The sequence below is a fragment of the Patagioenas fasciata genome, chromosome 3, assembly GCF_037038585.1.
Source record: "Patagioenas fasciata isolate bPatFas1 chromosome 3, bPatFas1.hap1, whole genome shotgun sequence".
NCBI lineage: Eukaryota > Metazoa > Chordata > Aves > Columbiformes > Columbidae > Patagioenas > Patagioenas fasciata.
The window spans coordinates 47,965,534-47,990,214 of NC_092522.1; the positions used below are offsets into that span (position 1 = coordinate 47,965,534).

A 24,681-nucleotide genomic window follows, 5' to 3' on the forward strand; every position below is an offset into this window, starting at 1 on the left:
TAGCTCATCAAATAGCGCAGGTATTTTCCCGTTGTTAAAACATGGTCACAGTTTCTGTGCTTGTGTCCAGAAGAAATGGCCAAATCTGTGAGTGAATGCAGGCTGTAAGCATCTTTGCTTGTTGCTATTTGCATTTTGAGTATATCTGAGAAACTGAACTCTGACAGTGACAACACCTTGAAAGGAACCAGTTCCTTACCAAGTCTGTCCTCATTATAGGACTGGTGTAGGAGCATCATCCTAGAATTGCAACCTGACCCCTCCACCTGTCACGGTGTCTCAGTGTTTTTGATTTGCGGATCTTGGAAGACATTTCAGTAGTCACAAGGTGCCTTGCTTGCTTTTATTCTGGCTGCTTTAGTTGCTCACGTTTCTTATTTAGCTCTCTGAATGTTTTTGAGGACCCTCTCTCTTCCCTCAGGGTTCAAAACCAGCATGTTGAAAACTGCAGGTCTGCTGGATTGTTTCCCTTTGGCAGGGAGCAATTATTTTTGTCAGTTCAGAGGCTGGAAATACACGCTAAACTTGAAATTGAGGTTATTTACAAGTGTGTGCTACATGTTTCACTGAAATGGATTTTAGAAGATTCTTAGTTTCTTTTCCACGCCAGTTATTATGGGGTGAACTTGTGCTGTTGGTTATAATGCATTCAGAGGAAATACCTGTGCATAAAAAGTAGGGAAGGCTAATAAACAGCAACTTACACATTGTAGGGTAATATTTTCAATACATTAAAGAAAAATTCCTACCTCAGCAAAAAGCTGGGTATATTGGGAACTAAAATAGTATTAATATTATTTGTCAGTTCGACTAGTGCATGTCTAGACATAATGTGAACTGTAATCAAATAACTTGCACTTATTCAGACATTAGTTATATGAGGATTTGTTTAAAGTGGGTGGCAAGCAGTTTAATCAAAACTTAATTATAAACCTATCTAGCCCATTTTTTTTGTAGTGTTAAAAGACAAATGTTATTAATGAAGTTTAAACAGCACGTCTTTTGTGGAGAATCCAGGTTTGCATTTTAGACTCCCACAATACTGTTACAAGTATAATTCACCATATTTTATTCTGTGTGTCACACAATAGGTGTATTCTCATCTTCCATATACTTTCCTAGAACTTTATCAGGGACATTTTTATGCAAAAAAACTTTTTAGTGCACCATACAAGCTCCAATGGAAATAAAATTTAGAGAGTTTTTCCGTGGAGGGTTTTAAAGGTGAGAGGCATTATAGATTAAGTTAAAATGGAAGGCTAGCTATTTTTACATTAAATATTTTTAGCACAATAGGTGTTTGTAAAGGTTTGCTTAAGCTAGTAAGCATCACAAAAAATAAGACAAGCAGAAAAGATACTCCATGTACTGCTTCATAATTCATGTGACTTCACTGAAATTAAAGAGAATGACATCTCTTGATGATAATGTAAGAATGCAGAAGAGCAGAAGGATGAAAGAATGATCAGCACCATGTCCGTGAATGAAAATGCAGATTAGATTTTTCAGTGTGAAACAAACCATCATGAGCCACGGATTTGCACACTAAATTAATTTCTATTCTTGGGTCTATGAGTAGCTGCTAATGCCTTATGTTATCCATGCCTGCCAAGGGGGTTTCAAACTTCTTCCCTATCTCTCCCATGCAGACTTTGTTACTGTTTGATGTGACTTTGTCATCTCTAGCCTATACCATTTTGAAAGACTCTGCTCTAAAATACCATCCAGTGAATTCAGAAGACACAGTGCGTAGGCATGCATAAAGCTTTTGTTCTGAACTCCTTCCGAAAGCCACTGTCTTTACTTCCCAGTGTTGAGGAAGAGCTGGCTGACCAAACCCTATAAAGTCTGGTAGTCTGGTACAGTTTTATTGGAGATAAGATTATTTCTTGCCCCATACTGTGCTGTGACAGCTGGGATCTCTGAGCAGAACAATGAGTATTGTTTGCATACTGTCATTGTGGTAAGGGCTGAGTTTCAGTATACAGAGAAGAACCTCTCTAACTCAGCTGATGTTTTGAATTTTGTATTCATTTATACTAATTTTTTTGAATTGTGATAATAGTTCTGTTTTGATCAGCTTTGATACTTAAGTTGGAACTTCCCAGGTTCTACAGCTAATGGTTGCTACTAGCTGCAGGTTTAGTGCCATTGCCTGCTACAAGATACAAGCCTAATTTTCCTGTCAGCCTGTGCTTTGGAATTTCCAGTTCTGGTCCATTGGGAGCTGGTGGCCTTTAATTGCTGTTCATACAGGGGTACGTGCTTCTGGGATGCTGAAATTCGGGAACAGCCTCCTCGCTGGAATGGTGAGGAGAAGAAAATAAAGTCCATCCCAAGTGTGAGTTGTATCAGTTTATTAACAGCAGAATATAAGGCAGGTGCCATTCACTACAGGGTATTAAATTCAGAGATCCAAGAGATTCTTGTCACGTGCATTTTAAGGTTTTAGACAAATGGCTTTGACTGCAGAGTTTCTTGATACTGGTTAGACGCAGCAACAGATTGGGCAGTAAAGGCTCTGTCTGTGGTAAACGGCTGTATCGAAGGGTCATGAGAGCTTGTCTGTAAGTCCCTCTTAAGACACCTGTAGGGCTCAGGATCTAGCTCAGGTTTACAAAGACACTTGAACTTTGGAAGATTGCAGTCAATCTCTTAATAAGTCTTACAGGCCACTTGCATAGCTTCATTGTCTCAGTCCCATTACCTGACAAAGCAGATAGCTATCACAGTGGGGCACCTGCCATAGGCAGTTTCATAAATCCCATAAGGCACTTAAAATGTGTTTTTAATTTGTACCTGTAAGCTTCTCTGTAGAACCAAGCATAGGCACTTTTATATAGAGCTGTCTTTTTCCTCTTGCATGTGTGCACACCTAAACAAAAAAAAAATTACATCTTTCTGAAACTTTCCCATCAAAATGCTTTGCAGTCAAAAATGCTGTTTTACTAAATTGAAGTATTTGTGAAATCATTCTAAGTTTCTTGATAATCTTCATTTTTTTAATCAAAATTGGAGATGCGCCAGTGCTATGTTTGTGGGATGTGAATATGCTTTTAAAACATACTCATAAGAAACATTAGACTGAAAAAGTCAGTGACATATTTTGGAAGACTTAAGGGAAAGGAAGAGTTTTCAATGTGACTTTTATCAGTGAAGAAAAGTGATTGTTCAACAAATTAGATGTAAAATATAAAAGGAATCCTGCTTCATTATTTATATTCTTTTGAAGGAAGATGCAGAGTGAAATAGTTTCACCAAGGTGAAATTGTTTTTTTTTTATGTCAAATGTGATGTGTTTGTCTGGTAGAACAAAATGAGCCCTTAATACCTGAAATATCTTGTTGATAAGTTCCGCTGCCATGTGGCTGTTTTGTTGAAGGGCTGCCTAGCTTGGCCTGTCAGTGGCAGGCACAGGAGGGCTTCATGCTATTTTTTTGTGCTTCTAAAACCTTGAAAAGATGAAATGCAATGTCCATCCCCTGCCTGTGGTGTTCATGAGGTGAGGCACTGTCCCAGTGATCTTCTCTTCTAGAAGGTGTCCGCTCTTGGTCTCAAACCAGTCCTGCCCCAAATAATCCCCTTCGCCTAAAGGATGTAAATGATAGTGAAAGACAGAACAACACTGGCAGCGGTTCCTCTTTCTCATGTTGCCTGTTCCCCCGATATGGGGACTGGAGTATCCGCTGAGGTCCGGGAAGCTCGTTCAGCATCCCAAGCCACGTGACAGCTGTGCAGCAGCGTCCTCCCCCCGCATCGCTGCTCTTGCTCTGCTCCTCTTCAGCCCATAGTAGGCAAGATTCCCTGTTCACAGTGCTGTCTCAACCCCCACCGCCACCTGAAAATTAGGGAAGGTAGTGTTTACTCACATTTTGCAGGCTGTTCAGGCAGCCTTTGAAAACGGCTCCCACAATCCTAACTAGCAGTATTGTTATTGGCACAGTAAGACTGATTAATTTAGAAGTGAGAGTTACATATACACTGTAAACCTAATTGAGTATGTCAGTGCTCTGCTTGGAACTGAAAGGTGTGTGGAACTAAACCTCTGGACTTCATCAACTCTTACCCAACTACCTTCAAGTAATTACCACGCAAAGAGAAAATCTGGGTTCTGTAATTAAAGAGATAAGACAAGAATGTAGCATCAAGATAAAATACTTTGGTCTGGAGTACACATCAGGTAATAAATCATTAAGCAGTTGTTTAGATGTAATATTTACTGGTTTCTTTCCTAAGGTACAGTTCGTATCTAAGAAATGAACTGAAGTTTAAAACCAGTCAGAAAGTAATATTTTAAGTGAATTTTTTTTAGTCAGATCTTTTTCTTTCTAATTCTCCTTTGATTTTTTTTTTTCTTTTTTGTGGATCTGTGTCCTATTGACCAAAAAAAATACATTAGTAAAGTTGAAACTTTGGTTAAACAGCTAGGATTTGTCAGTGTGACTAGATTCATATTCTGTGGATGTGAGGTGCAATATAAGCCCACTAGTTCCCTGCAGTCTGCTACCTTCTTAACTGATTGATCCCAAAAGAGAGTACAGATAAGTTAATAGCAATGCTAACATCTGAGCCTGGCAGGCAGCCAAACACATAGAGCTGCTGATTTGAATCAGTAAGTAGACAAAAAAGAAATGATCTTTTATTATACTCACTCAAAACACATTTTACAAATAAGAACAGTTTCACACCAGCTTTATGCAAGGCAAACTTGAATTCTTGCCACTTTGCTTCTGGCTTTCTGCACTCAGTTAAATTGTATTGGTGTAAAAAAAAAAAAAAAAAAAAAAAAAATCAACCTCCACGCCTCACACTGCGCCTAGGAGGTGCTCTACTATTTTTTCACTCCTCAGGATGCAATTAAAAATTAATTTTATATTTCATAAATTAAAATTTAAAAAAAAGCCAAGCTACCTGAAGCATTAAAGTAGAAGTAATATAGAGAAGAATTATTTTTTTCTTGAAAAGAAAGGTTCAGAAACATTCAGACTACTTCTGCAGTTAGTGTGTTTTGAAAGGTCCAGAAGGTTAGATTTTCAAAAGCATAAATGATTGATGGAGTTAGTCTTAACTGCTTTTTGTGCCTTTTGAAAGTCTGCTCTGGAGAAGATAAAATACCTTGTAACATTTTTATTATTAATTAGTATGTATAAGTCATTAGAATACTTTGTCTGACTCCTGACCCCCTCTCTGGTTTAATGCGCAGTACACACAGTAGGAGAATGAATATAAAATTGAAACAATTTGTTTTCTTTTTTTTCCCAGGGGCACAATAAAATCATAACCTACAGCAGACCTGTTTATTTTTGTATATTGTGTGGCCTTATTTTGCTGCTAGATGCTGGATCTAAAGACACAAATCCTCCAGTTTATACAATGTATGGCTTGAAGCTCTTTTCGCCTAGATCTCTCCAGTCAGCCAGAGACCATGTAATAGGTGAGTCAATATTTTTCCTAGGACTGTAAAAGTGAATTAAGCGTTAGCTGGGGAAGTCTGTGTTTTCCCATGCTGGCAATCAAACGCATGTTACGGAGGCACAACTCTGAGTCGAATTGATAGAAACATTTGGAATGACTTAAGACACAGGTGGGGGGAGGGTGGAGGACAGCTGGCAACCTTCCCTCATGTAAAAGGAGTTCTTAATGAAATGAGGCTCATGGAGAAGTCTCTGTAGAAAACTAACAGTCACTGATATTGTTAGCAAAAGACATCATCTGTGAAATGCAGTTAATCTTGGTAAGGGTTTGTCTGTGCAGAGCAGTTATTGCAGAGTAAGCCGAGTTTTAAATTTAATGCCTGGAAGCTAATCCATGCCAAGTCCTTGGTTGGACATTCTTCCATTCATGAAGAACACGCTTTTTCTTGGTTTAGTTTAGTTTAATCTTGCTGTCCACGTGATGTGTTAGTGTGGAGCAGCCGCTCCTCAGTAGCTCTTCCAACCCGTTTCTTTCTGGAAACGTACCCAGAGGTGGCTGAGGACATTCAGGTATTGCCCCAAAATGGGACTGATGATCCTTTGGCACTAATTTGGAGTGGCCACAGCTGGAAATACCCTGTTCTGTCAGGATGATTCTTCCTGTTACCCTTGCAGTCTGTAACTGGTGCTGCCCTGGTTGTGTCACAGGTACAAATGCTGAACTGGACTCAGGTCACATTAATGCAACCCTGTTAGGTATGAAGTAGAACAAGTTTACTATGAAAGTTGTGTAAACTTCCCAAGAGATATGTCATTGGCATACAGAGGACGACCCATTGGTTTTTGAATTTAGAACCAGGAAAACCTACTGTGGTAGAGGAAAGAAGTTTGTGATATAGAGCGTACCACTTTTGAGGTCTTTGTGCACCTGTGACTGTTGTACTCAAGTCAGGCTGTTACTGCCTGAAAGGCATACTATTTTCAGGAAAGCATTCTGGTCCTTTATGTAGGTTCATTGACTCCCAATCTTTTTCACCAGAAACAGGGGAATAATGAAGACCTGCAACTCACTTATTTTCATTAGCTTCTTTCATTACTTGCCTATGGTCTCATTAAAGTTTCTTCTACATCTTATTTTCTTTGCTTGTCAAAGGTGAACAGTAAAAATGCTGATAAATAATTCAACAAGAATCTTAAATGACTCTTGGGATAGAGATAAATGAAAAACTATAGCAACCACTATAGGAAAAAAAAAGCGGTTATAAATGTGCTAATTTTGACTGGCCTCGAAAGAGATGGTGGAGCAGATTCTTGCAACACCCTGGAGCAGGTGAGGGAGAGAGGAACTGCAGGCTCATCTCCCCAGCTGGCATCTCCTGAACGAGAGGGGGAGAAGAAACCATTTCCCATTGCTTGTCCCTGTTCTTGTTTTGCCAGCTGTGGGAGCTGGCACATCTGTGGGTGTATTTGTTCCAGCGATGTTTGGTGCCACGCTCTGGCAATTCCTTGTTTTCTCTCTGTGGGAGTTCCAGCTTCTGGCTGCCATCAATCCTTGCAAGCGTTCACGGTGAGGCTACTAAGCCTAAGTCATCGCAGTCAGCATCCTCCAGCATCTTGCTGCGCTTTGAATACCAATTCCGTTAGACACTGAAGGTATAGGGGAAAGTATATGTAGGGGCTAGAAGTATATAGAAGTATAGGGGGAAGGTATAGGGCTTTTGGGGGGAAATGGGCCCCACTGAATACCAATGAAGTGTTGCTATTGTGGTTTTTGCCTGTGTGCTAAGTATTTTTTATATCTTTTTATTTGTTTGTCATCATATGGTGAGTTTTTTAATTTATATTTTATTCATAATGTGGTGTTCAGACTTGATATGTAGGAAATTGAGAGATTTTTTGAGTATACACTACAAATACCGAGGAAAGGAAAAGTTTTCTATTTTGGGTGTTTACTGTGGTTAAGAAGCTAAAGTGATGGAAATCATAGAAAGGTCTTACCAAGGAACTAGTGTGGTGCTGCATAGCATACTATTATAAAAGTCTTGAAAAAAGGTTATAAAAAATATTCAGTGGGAGTTTGTTAGATGTGTAACCTGATTACTTAAGGAATGTGGTTTTTAACGGGTCCATTTCTTTGCAAGTCATCTATTTAGGATCTCATTGTGGTTTATTTTAAATTGATGCTCGTCCTGCTATTGATTTGTGTTAGTTTGGGTATCGTGGCTTTAACTCACTCTTAACTATGGTTTTCATCTTGAACTCCTTACATCAGTTGACCTTTTTGCTGGATTAGCACACATACTGGAAGGAAAGGCACGGACAGAGCCAACCTCAGTCACTGGGTGCTACAGGTGTGGTTGGTTGACAAAAGCAGTTAGACACTTAATGATAGTTTTTGTGATGAAACCACTTAAGCATTAGACAGATTAGTGAAATTATTTGCCAGACATCTTGGAAAAAGAGTTTTCAGGTGGTGACAAAATTGTGTGATAGCAAGTCCTCCGCCTGCTACTTTCAGCAATGACGGAGTTTCTGTCAGGAGAAGAAAGCCTCTGTGAACGTTATGCTCTGCTATATTCAGGAAGAGGAAAACAAAAAGACTTTCTCACTGAAATAATACTTTTTTTTTTTTCTCCCTGTGAAAAAGTACGTATTATTACACAGCAAATAGATTAGTACTCGGATATATCATTTTTTTTAAAGTTTGGAATCTTATTATTTTTAAATGTTCACGGTGACATTGCCACTGAGTTACTGTTCTACATTTCTCAAAAGACCCAAAGCTTCCAAAGTCAAAATTTGTGTTTCCACCCTACGCTTATCTGGTAGCTACTGATTTAGAGAATACCTTAAGCTGCAGCTCACATAAGCATTTCTTAGTGGTCCAGCCCTTAAAGGTGTTGTATGTATGGAAATGTGATGCTTAAACAAATATTCTCTGGAATTCATAATGTAACTGCAACTGATGAATCAGTTACTTTTAGTGTCAGCTTCCTACAAGGGAACCTATTGCTCCTAAATTCAATCCTTTTGTAAGTGACAACTACTGGTTTTCCTCTCTGGTGTACTTCTTTGTGCAAGATGAGATAAATAAAGCTACTCTAGCTAAAGAAGTTACTAGGGTTATTCAAGGTATTCATAAAGAGAGGGTGATGTGAGGATATTGCTGTAGTCAACAAGCTTTTCCCTCCTTGTTTATGTTCACTCCTATATATTTTGGTGTAGTGACAGTATGTTTGGGCTTGTCCTTCCTTTCCTTGCTCTTATTCAGTTTTTTCGGAGGCTGCTACAGCAAAGGCAGCTGTTTGGACTGAAGGTCAGTAGTCTAAGATGAGTTCTGGCAGTTCTGCAAGTCCTTTGCCTGAGGCACAAGACTATCCTGTGAATTTCAGCAGTGAGTTTTTGGGATAGTTGATCCTATGGGAAGGAAGTGCATGTGGCCTGCTGGGCAGTTTGCCATTGTCTGTCTTCAAGAGTGGTCCTTGCTTGGCTTGGTGGAATATCTAAAAGAAGAGCAGAGTAATAAAGGAAGAGGAGGTTCATAATGGCGTTTGCATGTAAAAGATGGAGAAGACAGTGTTTCCTCACATTCTTACATGTGTATAATTCGTGCCAGTAGCAGGAAGTCGTGATGAAGGGTGCATTGTGAATGCAAATGTGCTTAAGTGAGCCCTGTCTGTGTTTAACACTTGAGTATGTAATTTTTTTCTCTTGTGTTTGACTTCCTCATCAAGATTTACAATATTTGATAGCAGTTGTGTATGGTATGATATGATATGATGAAGGTAAAAGCTGTCAGGCCAGACTCAGTGTATTGTTTTATTTTAGCACAAGATTCATTAGTAAGAGGAGCTGGAAGTAAAATGTGAAATTAGCATCCAACAAAGAACACAAATCCTATTGTTACCTTCTTAAAATTTGATGGGGGTGGGAGGAGGAATGAGTTGTGCAAGTGATTTGTTTAGTTTGCTTTTAATGAGAATGAATAGGAGGAAATGGCAGTCTTCCTAGCACGCAAACTAACAAATACATACTTGTTTAGAAGGAAGAGTGGCTGACACACATCTCTTGCCTTCACCGTGCAGAACATTCTGGTACTAGTACAAAGAAGCAGAAAGCATACGATTGAACACGTGTATGCATCCTTGAAAACTGACAGTATTGGAGACCTGGGTCAAGTGTGTGTTTCGATGCTTTGCCAGACAAGCGTGCTGAGTGTTTTCTGGGGTGGAGCCAAGAGTGAGTGGATGGGAAGGAGGAGTGGCTGGAAATGAAAAGAACATAAGACAAGCAGCACAATTACCTGAATTTTAACTCCTGTTTTTCCTTGATTGTAAAGCAGCCATTTAAATTAGCACTGCTATTTAGAAAGAGACTATGTAAAGATGACAGATTGGGTTTTACCCCTGAGTTTCTTGACTGTTTTTAATATTCATTCATTACTGCAAAGTCAAGGTCCATCCTGCTGGAAGCTGGGGAAACATTCTGGGAAAGTTTCGCTATAGGTTTGTCTCATTTTTAAGTGTTGTTTTATGTGTCTGCTGTTGATTGCTAGCAGAAGCAGAATATTGTGATAGCCAAAATACTTCAGATTTTAGCCATGAAAATGTTTTTTGTTTGTTTATATTGATTTGTTATACCGGTGCTTGAACCATTTCATATTCAAGGAGGAAGTTCTGAAGTCTGCAAATTAAAATTTCTGTACTTTAAATAGAACAAATATAACTTTGAAAGTCTTTGAGAAGCAGTAAGGACGCTATATAACACTGTGTTTTGCTGTTGCTGCTTTTATCCAAAATAAAGCTTAAATTTAACCTCTGAGCTTTAGTTTCTTACATGTAAAATAGTATCATTTATTTTGAATACATGAGAAGGAAAGTGTAATTGTTGCTTCTCAGGTTAAGGTATGCTCACTTGAGTAATCTACAAATTTTATTGCAATGATTTCTTATTCTGATATGAGGCATGTTTCTCTGTTCTCCATACATTGTGATGTATGACTGTGTTCTAACATACTTCTTTTTTTTTTTAGTGTTTTTATATTGCTTTCCTGCAATTTCACTTCTTGGTCTTTTCCCTCAAATCAACACCTTCTGTATATATCTTTTGGAGCAAATAGACATGTTGCTTTTTGGCGGTTCTGGTAAGTAGCCAGTTGCAGCTTGAGCTGTCCCGTCCTGGGCTTACAACTTTAGAATAGAGTATATTATCATGGGTTTTAAAACACATGAGTTTTAAAGCTCAAACAGCTAATGGTATTCATATACCAGTGGGGTGAATACTAGTAAGACCCACTCAATTAAATTTATTTTTTTTAAACAAAGAAAAAGTTGCATACAAGTTGTGCTATAGGCTGCAGAGTGTGGTTGACATCAAAGAGCTCTTTCCTCACATGTCCAGTGGGTATCTTTACTATAATTATAAACAAGAAAAACTTTAAAAAATCTGTTAAAACTCCATTTAAAAAATAAAAATAAAATGTTTGCATTGGTCCATAGTGAGGTATGTTCACAAGATACTCGATGGGTGTTTTTTTTTAGTGTTATTTCATTAAGAGATAAAACAAGGCCTGTGAGAGACAATGTATCAATTTTTTGGTGGTAGTGGTGGGTTTTGTTTCTCATTATAGCTTAAATAACAGGGAAGATTGGGATGTACCTACACTGTCATCTTAGTTTGGATCAGAAACAAACTTCCTCCCTGTTTCCACTTACCACATGTTGGTTTGCATCACAGAATGATGTCAGTTTGCAAACTGGATTCCACGTGGATGAAGCTTAAAAGATAGGTGCACTGTAAGGCTGCAGCCGTTGCACTCCAAACAGTAATTGCACTAATACAGTCTGTGGGACCAGGCTAGAGATAGATGTTTGAGATGTCTTACTGCAGACTATGTCATGGAGATGACATCCTCAGCACTTCTCATTCCACAGACTCACATTTACTGCATTGTTCTGCGTGTTGCTGTAGACATAGCCTTTGACAAGTGGTTAAAACTAGGACAGATGATATGGGTGTTCTTTGCTTTTTGTCTCAAAATATAATAGCAGACCTGGAGGAAATAGCATGTTGGATAAAGTCCTCATCCTATGAGTAATAATGATTCTAGTGTAAGTTGAACCCTAAGTAGAGCACAGTTTTGCAGCCCCTGTATCTCCATTGTTGAGGCTGCTGAACTCCTAATTCTGACTGACAGCTTTTCCTACCCTACTCCTGGAAGCTCTCAAAGGAGGTTATAGCAGGAGATTAGCTGGCATCCTTCTGTGTCTCCCTTGAAGTTCATTCATGTATCTTACTATGGTGCAAATCATGGTTGACCGAGCAAGTTAGGATGCTTTTGGATGACACCAGAGTCTGTGTCTCGGGAGCAAAGGGAAGGAAGAAAATTCCACATGGGGTCTGACTAGAAAATTCCCAGCTTTGGAGATCACTTCATTCCTCCTTGGGACCTCAGGTCAACAGAAAACAGATGGAATACAGTGGCATCGGGCTTTCAGTCTTCTCTGTAAACAGTTTTGAGAGCTTATTTGGGAGACTGAAGGTGTTCTCTCAACAACTAGCTTTGTGGTATGAGATTTTAATCTCTATACCTCTTGTGATGCAAGAGTTGTTTCATTTTTTTTTCCTTTGATTGCATGTTCTCATTTAGGAAAAAATTAACTCACATGTCTGTATTTCAGCTGCTGCTGGGTTTGTATCTGCCCTATACAGCATTTCCCGAAGCTTTGTGGTTCTGATTGTCCTATATGCTTTCTGCTTCAGTGCAGTGAAGGTAAGCCAGAAAACAACACTGCAAAAATTCAAAATTTCAAGCTCAAAATTCATATAATCTAGGGAGACCAGCAATGTTTGGTGCTACACTGTCATTGTTGTTTATCAAGATAAGCTTTAGAAGCCATGCTTCAGGTTATGCATATTAGCTACACTGAAATGGACTGAAACTGTAGTAGAAATATTGGAGTAAACATGTCTAAAACCTGTGACTGTTTGCCTCTTACGTGTATCAGTCTGAAATGATCCATTAAATTTCCCCTACAAAGACTAACAGCAGCCTTGGCTTAAAAAGCTGCAATTCCTATTGACCTGTGTCAGCTGGGCTAAATTGGGTCAAAATTCCTAGTAAGGTCCATATTTCTGAAGGAACGTGGGGTGAGGGAAGGATTTTGTTGTTGCTTTGTAATAGCATACTGAAGAACTTAAATGTAAACCAGTAATGTGTCTGCATCCATGGGGAAATGCAATTTAGGAACTTGATGCAAGCCAGATGACTGTTGGCCACCCTTTTCCCTAATATTCCACCAATATCCACAGTTGTTGGATTAAGGATGTTGGAGAGTGTGACCCTACTTATTTCATTTGGTATCTGTGGACTTCTTGTCTATGAATTTGCTGAGTCCCTTCCTGAATGTGCTGGTCCTGCCTGCCTCCACGACTTTGTGCCAACAAATTCCAGATGTGCAAAGCCGTGCTGTCCTTCATGGGTTTTAAACTGCTCTGCTAGTGTCACAAAGCCTTTCCTATGCCTAGTATCGCAGGATTTGTGAAAGGACTGCTCTGTATTCGCCGCACCTGCTGCCTTTGCAGTTTTGTGGGCATCAGTCATACCCCTCCCAAGCCACCTTCTCTTTAAACTGAAGAGTCCCAGGCTTTCTAGTGTCTTCTTGTAAAGAAGATGCTCTCTCAGGTGTAGATAAGTTAGTTGCCCTACTCTGTGCTTTCTCTTACTCTGTTGTGACCTTCAGATGAGGAGAGTAAGTCATGTATTGCGCTGAGGATGCAGGTGTGCCACAGCTCTATATGCTGACCAAAAGGCTGGTTAGCTTGTTCTATGTACCCTTCCCAGGAGTGCCCAGTTTTGGGTGTTTGTTGTTTTTTTTGATAGATGCTGCATTTTGAGACACATTCTAAAGATTTTTTTTTTTCAGTTAATATATACATCCTCAGCATTTTTTGTTTTATTTAAAAAATAGCAGTGAAATTCTGGCTGCCTTTAAGTCTGCTGTAGAATTCCCAGTGACCACAGCAAGACCAGAATTTCATCTTAGACTTGTGATAAATGTATCCTTCAAGGGACAGCCTTTTGACAGCATTTCCTTACAGACTAGATGCTGTCCAGTGCCCATTCAGGGGTGTGCCAGGATGTGCAGTGATTTACAGGCTGGTCTTGACATCTTGCAGGTGTATGTAAGGGGATGTTTTGTGGTGCTACACATGCATAGCACACACAGAGATCCCAATACGAGTTTCTACAACAGCCAAGGATGTATCATGTCAACACGCAGGCTGGCAATTTACACAGATGAGAGGGCCAATCTGATATTTCTTTAAGGGAATTCTGTAAGGAACATAAGCATCTCTTTATAATAGCTTTTAAAAATTTTCCATGTAAAATTTGAATAGGAGTCTTAAATCAAAAAAGGTCAATTAAAATGCCTTAATGATCTCTCACAGATAATCAGAGCTGGCTGTGCATATGTTTTTAACTGCTCCCAATAGTAGGGTAAAATGTGTTAAGCCACCATTTTATCTTGCCCCTGGGTGGCTTGAGGCCATACACAATAAATTATGGCAACTCGGCTGCTGAGCAGTGCTGTGTTAAGACACTTTAAATTAAACATCCTTGAACATGTGGTGTACTCCCAGGGAATCTCCTGTTGCCAGGCTCACCCAGTATATCAGTTGTACTGATTTGACCGGACCCAGCTGTTTGTTGCTAGAAAGCTTAGCTGCTGCTTAAGCAGTTTCCTAAAGTAGCTAGTATTCCTGATACCACTTTCCAGTAGTATATTAGTGATTCAGAATCTGGCAGCTTGGATGGAGAAGGTGTCTCCTCTCAGGATGAACAGAGTGAGAAAAATCTATAATGTGGGGCAGAAACAATGAGAAAAATGGAAAGAGCTGTATAGAAGGAAGGAATTGAGTTAAACAGGCAGATATCTGGGGAAATGATCATTTTTTCCCCTTAGGTTAGCAGAGGGCGATTTGCTACTTGTGTGATGGATATTTTAAAAAATAATTTTGTAAGTAGTGTTAAAGAAAAGCCTCTTAAAATATTCTGCAAACTCCTTTCTTAGAATAATGCTTTAAATTACAGCATGCAGGTGGCTTTGTAGATAAGCAATCTCCTCGTGGATTAGACTTCAAACTGCTTAGAAATATGCTTTTAATGCTACCCTGAAGTTGTAGAGTGCTGTGAAAGATTTACAAGATATCTGTTATAAATTATCAATATTAAGGGCAGACTTGCTGTTCACACAGAGATTACAGTTAATTTGAATTTTTATGGCACCGTACTTGTGAAGGCACTTCTGAAGAGGTTAATTTAAAGCATGTAAAGATGATTCCACTTGCTTCGGCTCACAATCTCAGTCTACTGGGGTGCTTGAAATTTCATACATTTTTTTTCTTCTACAATTTATGAAATAAGCACTTGTGTTAACCCTCCTTGTTCTTCAGTCAGGTACAGAGATTTTTTTTTCCTTTTGGAATGTTGTCTATAAGATTACAAGAAAATTATTATTTGGTTGGTGGAGGAGGAGTAAGAAATGGCTTAAATGCAAGACAAGAATCTGATCCTGAATAGGGACCAATACGAAAGGTGGTCTAATACCCCCGTAAGAAACTAGAACAGTTTTGATATGTAGTGAGCAACAACTGCTGATCCTGTTTGCATGAAGGTTTGGATTTTTTGTGCACCAGAAATTGCAGAGTTTAACTCAAAACTGAGCACACACTATAGTCTGTTTCATTGAGGTGTTTGCACAATGGTGATAAGCATATGGTTTTCATTAAGATGGAAACAGCATGTCTTCCATGCTTGCACTTTTGAGCTATTCTTTATTTTTTATTTTTATTTTACTCATTTAATGTATAAGTCAGATTGGCAAAACCAACAGAACAAATTTTTCAATGTTTGTGGAGCTAAAAAAATCATCACAATCAAAAGGATTCAGGTTGGGGAAACGTGATAGATTCTGGCACAGGATTTCTGGGTTGCAAAGCTCATTTCTTGGCTGAAATGTAGCATCCTCAGATGTATACTCTGTTTATTGGCAGAACATTTCATAGCTCAGCAGGTGTAACTAGCAGAGTTCTATTTCCTGAAATAAATTGCAGAGGAGAATAGATCTCTAAAAGTGGTTGTATGCTTTTTACTGGTGCACAATTGCTCCCATGAAATGCCCAGGCTGAAGACCCATTCCAGGGGTATCAGGCTTGACCCTCTCCTTACTTAAGTGGCTTTCGTGTTCTAATTATTTATTATCTTGCAGGGTGAAATAGTCTATCCTCATTTCTCTATGCACATTAATTATTCTAAAAGGAAAGATGATATTCTTGAAGTTCATTAGAAGAAGAATAAGGTTACCACATGTTTTTCTATTTTATTAAAATAAATAAACAATGTTCATTTAATAATAGATCTGTATTCTTCAGTGAGTTTCTCTTGTTAATTTTTAGAACAGAAATTATATATACATATGTACAATAGTCTGCAGTCAAATTTTGAAATTGTTTTAGAAGAGCAAATGCAAAGCAATTAATTCTTTGCTCTAGAACTCGACATTTAGAAAAATTGAAAGAGTTGAGCAATTGTTTTGGATATGTCCAGAAAACAGTGCAAGTACTCAAGTTAACTTTCAGCATATGAATATAAGCTCTGAGAATTGAGACAAATAGGCCTGTGCTGAAATCCTGTGTCTTGTCCAGGCTGATATTGCTGTTGAATTATGTTGTCCAAAACCAACTGTTGTCTGACATAGTTGTTCCCTCTGGTGATGCTATGAAGTCACCTGGATAGATTTTTGTTTTAGAGCCATGTTATCCCAGTGATGCAAAGGTGGTTTGGCTACAGCTTTAAGGTACTGTAAAGGATCTCTTTATACATCTGATCCTATGACACATCTCTGTGATGAGGATATGACACCAGCTGCTTATCCAGACTTACATACAACAATACTGTGAAGTTGATTTTGGACAAGAGAGAAGATAAATGTCTTAGCTTCTGAAGTGCAAAGACTTCAGTTTCTCCTGCTTGCCTTGAGATGTTGTTCATCTCCCAGGCCTCAGTTTAATGATATCATCACTCCTTACTCCAGTTCTTTCTTGGTCCTTTATGAACTCTCATTTACTTCTGTTTAATAAAAAGCTTTAAGTCCTAGACATGGTTTTATCACCTACTTTGGTCATTCCTTGGATTGTTACATCTAATAGCAGCAATTTTTCAGCTCTCTACTCTTTTGAAGCTATTGGATAACTGACTTCAGTTTTAAATTATCTGCTTTCACTTCAGCCTGGCTATATTTCTGATCTCAGTTTCAGTCCTGTAATCTTGAACAGAAATTGGCAGCTCTAATAACTACCTTAGCTTTGATATATGAAAGGGTTATCTCTTATTTCTGGAGGAGGTGGTTTTATTCTCAGATATTACTTCCATCAGATATAGATACAGGAACTTCTGTGTCATCTGTTTCACTTGAGTAGAATTGCTTGATATGCTGATTTTTGTTTCCCACTCCATCTGTTTTGTGGTCTGTGCCCAAGTGTTTAACAGATATTTAAAAAAAAAAAAGTCAGGTATGCCCACAAATATTCATTCTGGAATTTAGCCATCTTGATATCAGTCTTTAACATTCCAGTACATCAGTGTTTTTCTGTGAGGCAGAAGAGCATACCCCCAAAGGTTCCTGGAATCAGTGAATCCTTCTCTTTTTCCTTCTGTTCCAGTCAGCTGGTTTGGATTTGAAACTTATCCAGAACCAGTTAATTATTTGTCATCCAGCTTTTAATTAATTAATTAATTAATCTAGTAACTGCTCGAGGAACTTGTGGTTTATCTTAATCAGCCTAGAAAAAGATTCAGATTTTGGACTTGGGTCAGAAAAATTAAACTGATGTGAATGTGTTCATATGTGGCACAGATGCATCCTCCAGCTCTGTGTAAGTGCATTTTGTTTTCAGTGGAAGTTATATAGTTTCTATTACCTCATACCTGAAGAAAGTATTTTCTGGTAACTTACTGCTTCAATGGACAGTTACTAAAAATCCTGTGTGTATTTTAAACCATTCTCAGCTCACGTTGATGTAGTTTGGTTTGTTGTTTAATGAGTTTTAAACTCATTAATCAGAATAACAATGCTTCTTGATTCCTGTTTTCAGCGACACAGGCTTCATCTGTGTACTAATAATTTTGAAATATTTGTCTTGGGGTTTTATAATGGGAAAGAATTGCAGGCGTATGTCTCCCTCATTCTGCTAAGACTGCCTGCCCACCCAAATAAATTTCTAACCAGCACTGAATGGGCCCATGTGTGTAGACAGAATTCTCTGATGTGTAAGTGACCAAAAATAGAAGTATAGGATTATTAGACAGCTTTGTTTCTATCACATAAAATACTTTCAGCCCTGTTGGAGGTTTTGAAGACAAGGCTCATCAATTTTATCTACTTTCCAATTTAGAGATCCCTGAGGTTCAAGCAAGAGCTGTTAGGAGTGTTAATTTTGGAGAGACTTGTCAGATATCACATATTTCATTGAGCAATGTTTGCAGCTATAGTCAGACTCATACTTTAGTCATAACTTCAGTAGTTATGCTCTCAGTTTTCTGTGTATAATATGAACTTATTGTCGAGATAGAACAGAAAAAGTAAATTATGTCTGCAGAATTTGATATGGCCCAGGGTTACTCTTGCAGAAGTATGTCACTGTATAGGGATGTAGACATCTGTAGTTTTTGTTTAGGATAAACTCACTATTAGGTGAAACACCAGTATTCGTGGCTGCACCTGAAGTTGTTGCTCATCTTACTCTCTAGCTGAGGAATCCTTGTCACAGGCTGGGACCTGGTTGTATAACTGCATCAGTCCCATCCTTGTAGATTTTAAATTTCAGCAATGAATTATGGCCACAGACAACAGTTGGGACTGCAGAGAAACAAAGACAACATTGCTCAGAAATGGGTGATAATATCTGTATTCTGGTAGCTTATCACTTGTCAGGTCTTTGGAGCTCTTTTGGGAAAGTAATGTTTTGTTTTCTATGGTTGATGGGTAAATAAGGCTGGTTGGGCATCTAACCCTTGTAATGCGAGACCCATGAGTAATTCACATTACCTGGTTGTTAGCCTGTATCCATGATAATATAATTAAGCTTATAGTTAACCTTGTAGAGAACAAGTCATCATTACCATTTTCTCATACCTTTGGGGGGAGGAGGGTGGAGGGAGGTTTTCCTTGTACAGTCTTGTTCAGAATTTTTTTTATGTTCAGAAATAGGATTGTAGTATTTCATTCCATTTATCATGCCACATGTGGAATGGCTGACCATCAACAACTGTCCTGCCTATTCTTTGATACGGGCAATAGCATAGCTCCATGATGAGGCTGAGGAGTGGAAGTAAGGGGAAAGACCTCACCAAAAAATTGCTTGAATAAGGATGAAATCATGAGAGAGTGGAAAACTAGATGATGTCCATTCTTTGTCATCCAGCTTTTTAGTAATTAATTAATTAAATAATTAGTTTGTCTCCATATTTAAAAAGCCAGTCAGTATGCAAACACTTTCAATGACGCTAATGCTGCAGCAATCTGCAATGTCTTTGAGTTGAGAGGAATACACGAAGAAGTAGCAAGAGTTTCTACTTACCATAGTGGTTTTTCTGTGTTCAGAGCACATTTTATCTCTGAAGTAGGATACGTGATTTATTTTAGCATATCTTTGAAAGATAAGAGTTTGCTACATGCATTTTTTTAAAGGAATAAAGAAGCAAAAAGGATAAATAATGTAGGACAGAAAACTACTATCATCACTTTTTTAAAATACATTTGTCTCCCCACCTTCACCAGAGGTAAAAAGCTTTTAAGTTCAAAGACACCTTTATCTTCCTTTTTAGTGGGTTGTTTTGGGATTAAGCGATTCTGTGGTTGAAATGGAACACCACCAACCCCGACCACTAGGTCTGTTGTGGCTCATCACTTGATCATGCTTAATCCTCTAAGTCCATCTCACTTGTTTTAAAAGTGACTACATGAGTGTCTGCATCAAAGTCAAAACTGTATATGAAAGCACTCCATGTTGCCTCAACCAAATAAGGTGAAGTAGGAAGTCAAACTCCTTGTCTAGTATGACAGATAATAACCAGCTTCCAAGACTAAAACCTGTCCTTCCTGTTTTCCCATTGAGAAGCAGCATTGTCCAATTAACAGCTATAACTTTTTTTTCATCTTTTTAATTGAAAGTTCTACCAGGCATCATTAGTTGGGGAGGAAAATGACAAAATGAAGCAGGCTACATCACATTGGTGCTGGAGAAATGACACCATTGTTCATTTTTATCTTTTGCACAACATTGTGTAGCATTATTCTGGGAAGTCCTGCTCTCCAGGCACATAGCAAATATTGATGCCTTTCCTCCCTGCCTTCCTGGCTCCCTGGCAATGAGCTTTGGGGGGACAATGACACTTTGGAACTGGAGAACGGGCCAGCCAAATGCAACAGCTGTGTGTAACATACTGAAGACGTGGAAGTAAAGAGCTTCTGAAACATTAATATGAGGAATCAGCCATGTGCAGTGTTACGGTAGAAGCAAGGCAGAATGATTTCTCAAACTAGGTACTGATACATTTCAATACTCAGATATATTGCTGGGTTCTTAATAGGATTTTGCTTTCAAAATAGGTTGCAGGGCAAAGGGGTAGTCAGTCACTAGAAGCTGCTGGGTGGATCTGTATGCAGTTGTGTTGCCTTGGAAATGCGGTGGATATTTAGCTGGGCTGTGATTCAGCCATTTTCAGACCATTTTGACTCCAGTTAGTTTTCTAAAGTGTTTTGAAGAATGTGAATTTCTTATCTGAGACTAAGCGTGGGAGAAGTTAACCAAATATACATTTTGGCCACAAATTAGGAACAATGAAACGAAATGTGGAATTGGATGGCAAAGGTGAACTTGTCAAACAAATGTTGCTGAATTATTTCAGTAATACTGTGGATCTCTTTTGTTTGTAATACCTGTTTTAAGGAGGCTTGTTTTGTAGAACTGAACACTCTTTCATCTTTATGATGTTCAGTTGTATGATGAGGGGAAGGTGGTTCTTTGAATTAAAATTTCACTTGTGTGATACCAGTTCTTAGGATAAGGGGAATTTCATCATTAGATTCCAAAGAAACCTCACATGGTAGCAGGTGGTTTGTCCTTTAACAGCAAACTAGCGTGTCTTTCCCAGGTGTTCATTGCTTCCAAAAGAAATGAAATCTTTCTTAGTTGAGTCAGCTTTGCTAATAAATCATGCATATCACTAGGCAAAATAAGATGAATAAAACTACTTTATTCTATGAAAATATTGTTCCTGTACAAGTTGTGAAGGTTTTTCAAGCAGAAGACATACTGTAGAAGCAGCCTTGTTCATACTAGGTCCTATAAGTGTAAAACTGATGCAGAAAGTGCTCTGATATCAGGATCTGGTAACCTCACATTCACTTGCTCAGGTCGGGGTTGTGTGGAGGCATTGCACATGCCTAGTAAGTGAAACGGCTGTGGGCTCTGAATTTCTGTGTCCTTCACAGCCAAATTTTGTGTCTTTTTACAGTCAGGACTCACAAGTTTGTCTTAGGATCCCTAATTGGTAGCTGAGTTGAAGCTGGTCTTGGTAAATGTTCCTTAAGCTTTCTGTTCTTTCTTTTAATATTTCTGGCCAATTTTAGCTGTTTAAGTCACACAGAGACAGTTTTTCATCTTTGTTGTGCCCAGAGTGTGCTGGCAAGCATGTAAACTGTCTCTTCTTTCCCTGTGCAAGGATGTCATGTATGGTGGTGAACGTTCTCCCATCTGCTGTTCTGTCCTCCAGGCAGGGCCTGGGTGTGACGTACAAAGCAGCAGATTTCAGAGTGAGGTGCCAGAACTGTACCCCAATGCCAGATTTAGGCAACATTAGCATTTGTTGCGTGCGATCTGGCCACAGGTCGACTAACTACACGTCAGTTTAGACTTCAGGCTGGGGTGTCAAAGTCATTTTCACTGGGGGCCACATCAGCCTCGCGATTTTGAAGGCAACAGCGAGGCTGATGTGGCCCCCAGTGAGAAAGACTTTGACACCCCTGATTTAGGCTAATACAGTGCAGTTCATTTCACTGGAATCTTCTTTTAATGAGAATTTTCCTCTAGTGTTTTATTAGAGAGGAAAGAAAACCTGTCTTTCATGTGTCTCCTAGCTAATTACTGATTAGAGAGGAATTACATAATATGATCACAAAACAGGCCTCTAATCACAGTCTTTTTCATGATAATAGTCTTTGATATGAGAAAAGCTTTTCAGTCCTTAGTCGATGGTGTACAAATTTAGACGCTATATATTTAACACTACGTGTATGGCTTAGCCTACTATAAATATATATTTTATTATTTTTTTTAAAGTTCTGCATTTCTAACTTACAAATACTCTGCTTTCTGTCCTTCTGTTCAGGAACCCTGGGATGCACAACACATTCCAGCACTGTTCTCTGCTTTCTGTGGTCTACTAGTTGCACTTTCTTATCACCTCAGCAGACAAAGCAGTGACCCATCTGTACTGATGTAAGTTGCCTGCAATGTTATTTGTTGATTACCCCGTACAGCACACAACCAGAGTGATGTCTGGGTTTCAGAACTGCAGGGATTGTATCTCGAAAGTATGATGGTGAGGTAGAAATTCCTTGCCATGTCTGCCTGGTTGGTATGAATCCTGTAAATAAATGAAGTGCTGCAGTCAGATTGCCAGTAAGGCTCTTTAAACAGCACTATCCAAATTCTCTGAAGTAGATTTTGCCCTCTGGGAGATTGTGTGCTTGCCATGTTGGAGGATAGAGAATTACCTGAGGGGCCTCTCAGGCTACTGCAGTTGCAGAATGTGTGCTGGGTAGCACTGTGGCAAGGAGAAAGGACATTTGATGTGCTGGGAAGAGGGCTCAACTCCAGTTCTTGCTGAGGGTCATGGTTGGTAGGCTGTGCCTTTCTGTCTGAGATTAACTCCTTCCTTTTCTGCTCTGACACAGTTTGCTAGAGATAGCTGAGAAAAGGTAGTGTGTATTTAGAGCTGACATTGTGAATAAGGGAGATCCAGGAGAAAAGTCCCAAAATTGTGATCTGCAGGTTGAGGTGACATGGAAAAAGCCCATATATCATAGCTCAGGGGTGGCAGACATGAGTTTTCCTGTATGTGAACTGTGCTCTATGGCTGTCATGGGGGCTTTGGTGCTCCACAAGCACCTGGGCATCTACATATATGGCTGTGGGATTAAGCAAGCAAGTGGGTTTTGTGCAGTCGATATCACCACAGCATCTGGGATTCTTCTTCACAGACAGCTCAGTCGAATCCTAGAACAGTGCAGAGGAAACCCACAGGTTCTCTCCTTTGATTCGTGAGGTGTGTTGTGTGTGTCTTGAGGTGAGGCGCTTTAGTGTATGAAGATTCTAGTGGGCATATGGTAAGTCACAGTGGTTGGATGCACAATTCTGTAATGCTGGAGAGAGAAGGGAGAAGTGGAGGGCTTTTTAGACCATTCAAGATTATAACTGAGCAGAGAAACTTTAGAAGAGGAGAATTCTGATCAGGAGGAAAGGATATAGGGCACTAGTAGAAAATTGGCATCCCAGTAAATCTCACTGAAGAACTGAGAAACTCCTTCTTTACCATCCAGAAGATTCAGGGAATCTGATACTCATACATTACTAGGCTCTGATGTGTTAAAGCAGTAAGAACTGCTTGTATCTATTGCCGCTAACTTTGTCCAAAGCCTGTTGTGTCTGCCACTGATGTCAATTAGACTTGGATAAAGCTTTGTGTAGGTGGTGTGTAGTTCATTGACTGTTACAGTATGGAAGGAAGTGAAGCTCTGTGCTGTCTTAGGGAGATTTGTTTAGTCTTGGAGTAAAATATACAGAGGTAAATTGCAAATCAGCATGCAAGTATGAGCTCTTTCAATTTTGAAGTAATTTAAATGCATTCTTCTCTCCCACTCCCAAGGAAGGACACACCAGTTCATTAACTTCTTTAATAAAACAGAAACATGTCTTTCCTTAGGACTTTTATTTTAAGGAAGTAATCTTAAAACATTAAATCAATTTTAACTTTAAATCTAGCTTCCAAATTCATCACATTCTTAATTAAATCTTCAGCAGCTGAAATGGTTGTTAAACATCTTAAGATTATGTGTTCAACATCATCAAATGTTTATTGTGCAATCATGATAAAAATGTATAATCTTTAAAAAAAGAGGTTTCAGATTTTTTTAAGCAGCTTTGAACTTAATTAAAAGTAGTTAAGGAGATTGGAAATTATATTTAAGGGATGGCCTGTGGCATAAACTTCAGCATGGAGGATGAAGTAGCACATAAATTGTGAGCTGAGTATTACTATACTACTTATACAGAAATAGCTTCTTTGGCCTTTTCAGTGGGTCTAAACAGCTTCCATATTGGTCTCAGCTTAGCTGAAACATTAATAAAGGGCATGAATGCAACAGTACCCTCTCTGCTCATTCCTCTAAACGACTGTCATATTGATTGAACTGCTGAGACTCCTTAACGTTGTGGTGGGGAAGTTCTGCCCTGATTGTGGATAGAGCTGGTTTGTGTCAATCTCCAGCTATACAGAGATAAGATAACTACTGCATACGTGAGGAAGGAAATCTGAGGTTGTTTTCCCTCTTCTGCTCTCCAGGAATATATATATATATATAATGTTAGACACGTTCAGAAGTATCCTAACTAGGATTTTTTTTTTTAACAGGTCCCTTATTCAGTGCAAATATGTCCCTCACTTTCTACGTCAACAATTTGAAGATTCGTCAGCAGATCCTCTCCCAGAAAAGATGAGAGAATCAGTGGTAAGACCTTTTATTTCATTACTTTCTGTTCAAAGCTCTCTCCCACCTATTTTCCCTACTGAGGAACCTTTTAAATATTCTCATTTAGTAATTTAAATATTTAAATTACTAAAAGCACAGAAAATGGGAGGACATATGTCCTGTTCCTTTAAATCCACAGATGAAAACTTAGAGAAGTTCTAGATCTTCTTTCCAGTGAGGCTGGAAGGGAGAAGGGGGGAATATTGCATTTCTCCTTTCTGAAGGGTTCCATTGAAGGCCTTAGCAACATTGATTCCTTGATGTGGTTGATGTGCTCACAGAGCTTAGGGAATGTGACATCTCATCCTGGTATTCAGAGTTAATGCAGGTTCTGTGCATAGAGTTACAGCCTGGCAACCTGGTGTGTACAAGGTAGGCTGGCTTGTTCAACA

At 38.9% G+C, this 24,681-nt stretch overlaps 1 protein-coding gene across 4 annotated transcripts in view; it reads left to right on the plus strand.

The window, feature by feature from the left end:
• The window catches only part of PCNX2 (pecanex 2), a 152,911-nt gene that overhangs the window by 40,364 nt on the left and 87,866 nt on the right, over positions 1-24,681 (plus strand). For all 4 annotated transcript variants that reach the window (XM_071806293.1, XM_071806294.1, XM_071806297.1 and 1 more), the window contains 5 exons: positions 5,263-5,434; positions 10,447-10,557; positions 12,095-12,186; positions 21,868-21,977; positions 24,172-24,268. In XM_071806293.1, coding sequence (XP_071662394.1) covers positions 5,263-5,434; positions 10,447-10,557; positions 12,095-12,186; positions 21,868-21,977; positions 24,172-24,268 — 582 coding nt within the window. The remainder of the gene's footprint in view (positions 1-5,262; positions 5,435-10,446; positions 10,558-12,094; positions 12,187-21,867; positions 21,978-24,171; positions 24,269-24,681) is intronic.